Raw genomic sequence first — 8208 nt, 5'->3', positions numbered from 1 at the left:
ATAATGACTGGATATATTTTATTTATTAAACGTAGATAGTATAAAACTAAAATCTATTAACTGACACTAACAATCACATATACCTAAATCTCATCTTTGGTAGGCATGTCACTAGGAATAATTTCAGGACGTTCTAAATTGCATTACTGAAAAAATATTAATCGTCCTGTTAAATCAAAATAAGTATTAAACATAAAAAATAATGATAATAGATGAAAAATATATTGGCAAATACGTGTATATGAATATTTATTATTCGGTATTATAAGTTAGTCTGCGGTATTAATAAGACAAAATGTAAAGTTTGATACAAAAAACATTGATTGTCACACCAATTTCTGGCCTTTATTCGGTGTATCAGTTTTAATGCAGTGGATATATACCTATTTTAATATGATTATACAATATGATAAAAAAAAACGGCGTCAGCGATGGCTATGAAATGAAGATCGCTGTCATTTTATATGTAAAATTATGTAGGGAATGTCATTGATGTTCATTTCCAAGCCAACTGGACGCTTTTTTTTCGATCATACGGTATTATAAACACCACAGTGCTTTACATGGGAGCAATAATGTATTGTTAGAGTCAATATTATATATAATACAATGAATAAGATATAAGGTTATTTTGATAAATATGGTTAATACATATATAAGATATATAGAAATTATTTGCTTGGAAATAACAAAAGTATTTGTTAAAAACTATGGCACAGGAATAAAGGAAAGTTTCACATATTTGATACAAAAGAACCTACAGCATTAATAAAGAAAAAATAACTGTTATATAAACAAAAAAGATATTCATCTATGATTAATAATAAGTTGTTATAACGATAATAGATAATAATAAGAAACATTATTATAGTACTATAAACAAAAAATGCATAATATGAAATCATTGTCATAGAAGAATCTACAGTGTTGGGATTGAATGGTCCATCAAATCCTTAATCAAAGATCCAGCCATTCTAAATTTGAAAAACAGTTAAAAATTATTTATGTTTAAAATAATTATGCTTAAAAGTGCCACTTACTTTTTTACCATATGGTCATACATGAAGCTTGGAACAACTGTTATTGTTACTGTGTTTCCAGCCTTTGCAATGATTTCTTTAATCTGCTTGTCTTTCAATCCAACCACATTTTGACCGTCAACTTCCAATAACTGATGTTCAATGAGTACGCCATTTCTAGCAGCTGAAGAGTCTTTAATTATAGTTACAATTTTTCCATTTTTAAATTGAAAACCAAGACCACCAGTGCTATCTTTATGCAAAGTTAGATTTCTTTCAAATGGCCTGTCTCTAACAACAACCTTTATACCATTTACAGGGCTTTTTTTAAGCAATTCATGGACCTTATCCATTGAAAAGCCTAAAGATGTTGAAAAATTATACTAAATCAGTAATAATATATGGATATTAATAAATTACCGGCAACGTTAACACCATTAATTTGCAAAATTTGATCACCAAATCTTAAACCGGCTAAAGCAGCTGGAGACTTGTCAACAACAAGTGACACAAAAACACCCTTGTTTATTTCTTTCACACGCAGGCCAACCTAAAGAACATAGTTTAGTAATATTATTTTAATGTATTCTTGAACCTATATACCTTATTGTCCTTATCTTTGCAAAGTGTGAGTTCTCTAATTCCATTTGTTACTTGAGCTCTTTGCAGTCCAACCGATTGACTTGAAATAGGTGCTATCATAGTAGTATTACCTACTGGAAATCCATTCTAAAATATACATTAAAGAATTATCTTTACTTATTTTTTTTTTATTTGTACTTTGTTCATTAAAGTGAAATTATAAAAAGATAGAAGTCAGTAATCATCAATTTTAGATTGAATGGAATATAATGAATATTGAATAGAATATTATAGTTATTCTTAACCTCTGAAATCTTAACATTATTTTTTGCGAGTTATCAATACAATTTAGAAAAAAGGTTGTCCTCTTAAGTAATGGAAAATTTATTTATTCAACAATTAATGTGGTCCTAGAGAAAGTCCCAAATACTGAAAAATCTTTAGAAGATGTTTAGATTACATATGAAAAGTATATAAAACAGTGATATATGATATATACTTAATGGGATAATTACCTCAATCTTGTCACAAAGAGCATTTCTATGTTTAATTGCCGCATAAGGGTCATTATTATTGGGACAAGAAAGGTTGGTAAGTATAGTTATGGATTTACTATTAATTCACTAATAAAAATATAGAAAGGCATTTAGAAAACATATCAAGTGGTATAATATAATGGATACACATATATATTTACATAAATATACCAGACATAAAATTTCATAGCAAGTGTCAACTAGGTTTTAATGCAATTTTTATATATTGAATTGACAAATGACAAAAGTAGGTACTCTTTTCAAAATTCATATCACATTTATATATTTCAAAACATTAACTAATTAGTGTTAATTTACACCTGGGTTTTAAAAGAAGAATTAGTCATTGTGAATGGACAAATAATATTCTGCTGGAATTACCCAATAAAGGTCAAAAAATGTGAAAATTATGAGCAATAACATTATAAATACCTGTTGGTAAATTGATATTTGCTGATGTTGTAGATATTCTGGCATATTTTCCTTAATAACTAGTTCACTTAATTCCAATCCCATATAATTACCAAGGGATGGATATGCATTTCCGACATCCACTGACACAGCTCCTGCATTATAAGTCCCAGGATTGTACGGTGGAGGATTGCTATAGCTGCTAAATGCCTAATTATAAAATACATAATTTTATTAATTATACTTTTTACAACGATCAGTGTGCGTAGAATGCATTAATTGAATAATTATTGATCAAAACATTCTTTGCACTTGAGAAACATATTTAAATTAAAAAGAAAACAATGTATACATACTTCTGCTTGAGCTCTACCCAACTGGTCAACTTTCATATCCTCCAGACTAGGATAGAGAGACATTTTCCTGGATACTTTAATCAACTACTATGGAGGGCTTAAAAAGCTTTTAGCTGCTTTTAGCCTCGGTATTAATTACCTTTTAATCAAACGTTTTATAGTCAACGACAATTAAATTTCTACAGCAATAGACTTGGTCTAAAACTATGCCAATGTCTGATCTCCACATAAAAGAGTCAAATTTTAATAGAAGGCACTGTATGGTATAATCACGGAATAATTATGATTCACAAAAAGATAAAAAATACTTGGAATCTTGGAATTCGCAACCAACTCCAATTTGTCAGAATGAAAAACAAACACCATAAAATAATAGATATAAAGGAAAACAGTCGCACCTTAACTTGGGCTTCAACAATGTCAATAAGGGACAGTTGCGACAACCCGAGCAGAAAACGCCAAACGTGTATGAATCGATTGGAATCGATTATAGTTTTCGACCACAAGGCACAAAATAAAATAACCTAGTATCTCCCGTTTCCCGTTTTATATATGATACTGGTTAGATTTTAGGTTAGATTTATAAATTTATATTCTGTATTCTGCGGCTATAGCGATAGCGATCCTCATGTCATATATATGTCATTCCCGTCATTCCTAATTTCTAATTTCCCGATCTTACCTAACGGCCACCTAACTTAAAACTTTATTATTTAGCTTTTGAATTTTAATAATTTTAAATATATCTCAGATCTCAAATTCTGTAATTTTAATGTATACTCCATATACTGTATCTTAGGTATATATTAATATAATAAACAAATATGACAATTCCGGCAGAATTCCAAGCTGTTGTTTTAGCAGCTGGAAAAGGTTCACGTATGTTAGAATTTACATCTGGAAAGCCAAAATGTTTACTTCCAATAGGAAGTAAACCACTTATTTGGTATACACTCAGCAAACTTCAAAAATCGGGATTTACTGGTACGTGTATGATTATCTTTTTGTGACTCTTTAAAATCTTATTTTTGTAGAGGTCATTATGATTGTTCTTGAACACCAGAAAACAGAAATTCAAAGTGCAATCGATATCGAAATAGAAAAAAATACTTTAAACATTAAAATAGATTATGTTTCTGTTTTGGATGATAAAGATGATTTGGGTACAGCAGACAGTTTGAGACTGAAGGAAATACAAGAGAAATTAAAATCTGATGTTTTGATTTTATCTTGTGATCTCATTACAGATGTAGATTTATCAGGCGTTTTAAATACATTTAGAAAGTATAATGCTTCTGTTACCACATTATTTTTTCATTCACAGAATTTAGAGCATTCTGTTGTCCCAGGCCCTAAATCAAAATTTAAGCCTGGTCAGTTTTTTATTTAAAATCTGTTTTAAGTTTACATCCTGTGGAAGTTACGATGAATTAATAAAAATATATTTTTTAGAGAAGGATTTAATTGGTATTGATGAACAGAACAACCGTTTAGTGTTTTTAGCTTCTGCAAGTGACTTTGAGGAACAAGTACCACTTGCTACAAATCTCTTAAAAAAACATCCAAATATTAATATATACAGCACTTTAGTTGATTCACATGTGTATGTATTGAAAAACTGGGTAATACAATATTTAAAATCAGAAGATAACTTCATGTCCCTTAAGGGAGAATTGATACCATATATTGTTAAAAGACAACTTTCAAAAGTTCCAAAATCCACTGACACAAATGTATCAGTTGTTAATACTAAGGATAGTAATGATATATTTAGCTTTGCTGTTGAAGATCAACTTGAAGTAGATATTAGGGAGGCATCTCCTTATAGTTATCACAAAGGAAATTTAGGATCCACATATAGTGATGATCCAATTAGGTGCTATTCTTATATTGCTCCTAAGGGATCAATTGGTGTAAGAATTAATACATTACCAGCCTATTGGAATATAAATGGGAAGGTTGTAGAAAATAATTTCAAAAGGTAACAAAATTCTCTAACTTCTTATTGTAGATTCATGAAATTTGGGAGAGAGTATCAAATCAAACTGAAATGATTAATAAAAGTCAAACTGCAGAAATAAAATCAAATCAAATAGATGACAAATGTATAATTTGGGATGAGGCAAAATTGTTTGAAAAAACGTCATTTAAAAATTCCATCATTGGAGCAAAATCTACTGTTAATAGTTTTAGCAGAGTTTTTAACAGTATTGTTATGAATAACGTAGTAATCAAAGAAAAGTGAGTTTTAAATCTGACTTTCATATTATATTTATAATATTTTTTAAATATTTTCAGAGTTGCAATAGAAAATAGCATAATCTCTGATAATGTTGTCATAGAAAGTGGATCTAAAATTAAAAATTGTATAATTGGTAATCACCATCAAATACCTGAAGAATCTGAACATATAAATGAAATACTTACAGAAGCCTTAATGCATTTTTAATGTACTCCAATAAACGTGTATATAGAGTTGCATTATTATTTTCTTTATTTCATATTGACATATTCCATCAGATTTTTCAAATAACTGTGAAGTATATTAATATATTTTAGTACACTTTTTAATATATGAGTGCTGGAACAATTAGGTGACAGGATAATTAGCGTTCCAATCAATAAAAATGGCCAAATCAGTGAAAATACATATTGAATTATTTTCATTATGAGTATCCATGATCCAAAAAAACATACACCTGCTAATATAACAACTTGAGTTTCTGGCTTTGTCAATGATTGTGGAATTAATCTACCCAGTGCTTCAGTCATTGCTGCTTTAATTTGTAATTTAGCTAATTGTTAATTTTCAAGCATTTTGGGACCAATTTGGGACATTTAAAGATGTCAATTTGACAACTACTTAGTGTGACAAAAAATTTAAAAAAAAAGAACTCTGCGACTTTCCTGTTTATTTACAAAAATACTATACAACCTTAATTATCTAAAAAACGTGTGAAAAAATTCAGTTTTTCATTTCAGTTTCATACAAATTCAGAGTAAGATTAATTCTGAATGAAATATAGTGTAAATACACATTATCTTTAATAAGTGATAACAAAACACCAAATATACTTAGCAACTATTTATAAAGCTAATACAATTTAGATACAAAATATTTTCATTTAATAAGTACTAAGTAAATGCCAACAAAATAAATTGCAACAATAGACGTTGGTAAAGCTAAAAACGTTTATTGATATAATATATATTACCAAAACTGTAAAAAATCTATTAAAAGCCAGTTTCTGTTTATAATAAATACCCAAATAAGTCATTGATACTGTTCAAATATTTAATACTAAACGTACATTCTTGTCAAGATTAAAATAAAATTTCCTCTAAAAATAAATTATAATACTAAATTAAAAATATCTCCTTACTAATTCGATGACAAGACTCGAATTTTTATTAGATTTATTATTAATTTATTTTTAAAAGAAAATGTTATTTCACAAACACGTTGTTCCTTTCCAGTCAGCCTCAACCAGATTTTGAAATGAATAAGTAGTTTTCAAATTTGTATTGCATACATGTACATAGTGCTGACTGGTTGTGATTCTTCCAAGAACCACCCTTTTCCAAAACAAAGTTCAGAAAATGTTCTGATTTTTTAAATATCTCACAATTATTAATTTTAACATACAGTGTATATCTGAAATAATAAAAACCTTAAAATCATCCCGCCCTCTTCTTAAAGTTTTTATATAAGATTTATTCTGCAATGTTAGGCACTAATGGTTTCACAGAATAAAAAAATACTGCAAAAGCAAATTATGAAACACTATGGTCCCTTCAGCTGACAACATAAACCGTATTTACAAGTATAAAGATCCTTAATCAAACATGCAAAATATTCACTGCCGCCTATTTACTATTTATTTCCGTGCAAGCAGTGAAACAATAGAGTTCGTAGATTTTTGTTTTACTGAGAAAAATACAATTATATCTACTATAGTATAAAGCTGTATGATAAAGGTTAAACATTTTGTTTCAATTTATCTTAGTTTTGATATTAATTCATATATAGAAAAGTGTTAAAAAATTATAGGACTGAACTGAGAATTACTATTACGCATCGACACAGTAGGTATAGGTAATTATAATTTTTAGATCATACAGGGTAAACATTCCAAAAAAAGCTCCAAATAAGGTGCCTGGTTTGAAATGTTGTCTCTAATCTTTCATATAAAATATGCACGCACATTTTAAATATATTTTGTCTATACAAGGATGATTCAAACATAATGCATTTCATTTAAAAACATAATTCCCTTTTAAAAAATCCAACTTTAGCTTGAAAATATACCTAATTCAGTCACCCGGTATAATTACAAAAATATTTTTAAAATGTGCTATACCATTGCCTGCATTTTTTCTTAAAAAGATAGTAAACATTTTAAACCAGAAACATGATATAGAAAGAGCTTTTTGGAAGGTTTTGGGTCACTCTGTATTTAGCAATCTAACTATTGTACAAACTGATCAAGCAAAAATCTACAAGACAAGCTTTTTAAAGTAAACAGTACATAACCTATTTTGAATTTCTTTGAAAGAGCTTAAATACATTCTGTAAAAATAACCAAATAATTGTACCCTTTAACAGATTATCTTGTAAATATATTCAATTTGTAATAGATTTTACCTCCTCAGAGCTTTAACATTAAATCTAATAAACCTATCATTACTGCAACAATATTATACAATATTTTACAACTAAATCACAGCCCTCCCAAGAACCATTTCAAGTAATACAAAAAAAACGAAATGTCTGTGTAAAAAAGTTTCATTCGTACCACCTGAAAGGTTGCAAGAGCTAATATTATTAGTGATCAAATATCTAGATAGTAAAAATATTGCTAGGTAGCATAATGCAACACTCTAGATATTGGATCACCGTAGGAGATAAAATATATTTAAATACATATACCTATCTATTTCTTATACTTAGTTTTTAAGACATTGAAAATCCAAATAATCTAAAACAATTATGATGCGATATAAATAGACAGATAAAAAGATATTGCTCTCCAAGCCTAGAAAGGTAGATTGTAAAAATTTCGTCTTTAAAAAATAAATTATTACTTATAAAGATTGTCTTAAGTCTATTCAATTTTCTTAGTGTTTTGTGGCTTCTCGATAGATTGTGTGACAAAACCCTTTGTGCTGCCGTTCGAGTAGCATGCTTTGTATGAATCCGAGAATTCACTTTGTAAATAAGTGTTGTTCAATGTCCCATTACTATCTGATTTCCTAAGAGGTGCTGCGTTAGCATAATCTTCCACTGGCTAGAGAAATAAAATA

The 8208-nt window shown here is 28.4% G+C and overlaps 3 protein-coding genes across 5 annotated transcripts in view; 1 reads left to right on the top strand and 2 right to left on the bottom strand.

Moving 5' to 3' along the window:
* Window positions 1-4: 4 nt before the first annotated feature.
* On the bottom strand, window positions 5-3154 carry LOC115885601 (syntenin-1-like). Of its 2 annotated transcripts, none has more exons than XM_030904563.1 (6): window positions 2905-3154; window positions 2570-2758; window positions 1623-1748; window positions 1440-1569; window positions 1037-1380; window positions 5-974 (listed from the first exon to the last, which is right to left on the bottom strand). In XM_030904563.1, the coding sequence occupies exons 1-5, from the start codon at window positions 2965-2967 to the stop codon at window positions 1037-1039; spliced, it is 852 nt and encodes a 283-aa protein (XP_030760423.1). In that variant the 5' UTR covers window positions 2968-3154; the 3' UTR covers window positions 5-974. The 2 variants fall into 2 exon arrangements, with proteins under 2 accessions (XP_030760423.1, XP_030760422.1); XM_030904562.1 differs by having other exon boundaries at window positions 1041-1380; window positions 2905-3153.
* Window positions 3155-3555: 401 nt separating this feature from the next.
* On the top strand, window positions 3556-5385 carry LOC115885594 (translation initiation factor eIF-2B subunit gamma-like). Its single transcript, XM_030904555.1, has 5 exons — window positions 3556-3888; window positions 3939-4277; window positions 4357-4862; window positions 4916-5145; window positions 5203-5385. Exons 1-5 carry the CDS (start codon window positions 3729-3731, stop codon window positions 5351-5353), a joined length of 1386 nt encoding a protein of 461 aa, XP_030760415.1. The 5' UTR covers window positions 3556-3728; the 3' UTR covers window positions 5354-5385.
* Window positions 5386-5932: 547 nt separating this feature from the next.
* LOC115885568 (elongation of very long chain fatty acids protein AAEL008004-like) overlaps window positions 5933-8208 on the bottom strand; it is a 31769-nt gene continuing 29493 nt past the window's right edge. Inside the window, exon 7 of one of the 2 annotated variants that reach the window (XM_030904524.1) lies at window positions 5933-8192. In XM_030904524.1, the coding sequence (XP_030760384.1) occupies window positions 8010-8192 (183 nt within the window). In that variant the 3' untranslated portion in view covers window positions 5933-8009. The remainder of the gene's footprint in view (window positions 8193-8208) is intronic. The other variant, XM_030904523.1, reaches the window with a different exon arrangement.

The sequence above is a fragment of the Sitophilus oryzae genome, unplaced genomic scaffold (genome assembly GCF_002938485.1).
Source record: "Sitophilus oryzae breed Bouriz unplaced genomic scaffold, Soryzae_2.0 scaffold_402_pilon_pilon, whole genome shotgun sequence".
Classification (NCBI taxonomy): Eukaryota; Metazoa; Arthropoda; class Insecta; order Coleoptera; family Curculionidae; genus Sitophilus; species Sitophilus oryzae.
This window is presented reverse-complemented; position numbering and strand designations above follow the sequence as displayed.

Coding starts and splice junctions, on each gene's coding strand:
- LOC115885601 (XM_030904562.1), bottom strand. CDS start 2,967: ATGTCTCTCTATCCTAGTCTGGAGGATATGAAAGTTGACCAGTTGGGT. Junction 1,381..1,439: donor TAATGGTGTTAACGTTGCCG/GTAATTTATTAA, acceptor CAACATCTTTAG/GCTTTTCAATGGATAAGGTC. Junction 975..1,040: donor TATGACCATATGGTAAAAAA/GTAAGTGGCACT, acceptor TTTCAAATTTAG/AATGGCTGGATCTTTGATTA.
- LOC115885594 (XM_030904555.1), top strand. CDS start 3,729: ATGACAATTCCGGCAGAATTCCAAGCTGTTGTTTTAGCAGCTGGAAAA. Junction 4,863..4,915: donor ATTGGAATATAAATGGGAAG/GTTGTAGAAAAT, acceptor TTCTTATTGTAG/ATTCATGAAATTTGGGAGAG. Junction 5,146..5,202: donor AACGTAGTAATCAAAGAAAA/GTGAGTTTTAAA, acceptor AAATATTTTCAG/AGTTGCAATAGAAAATAGCA.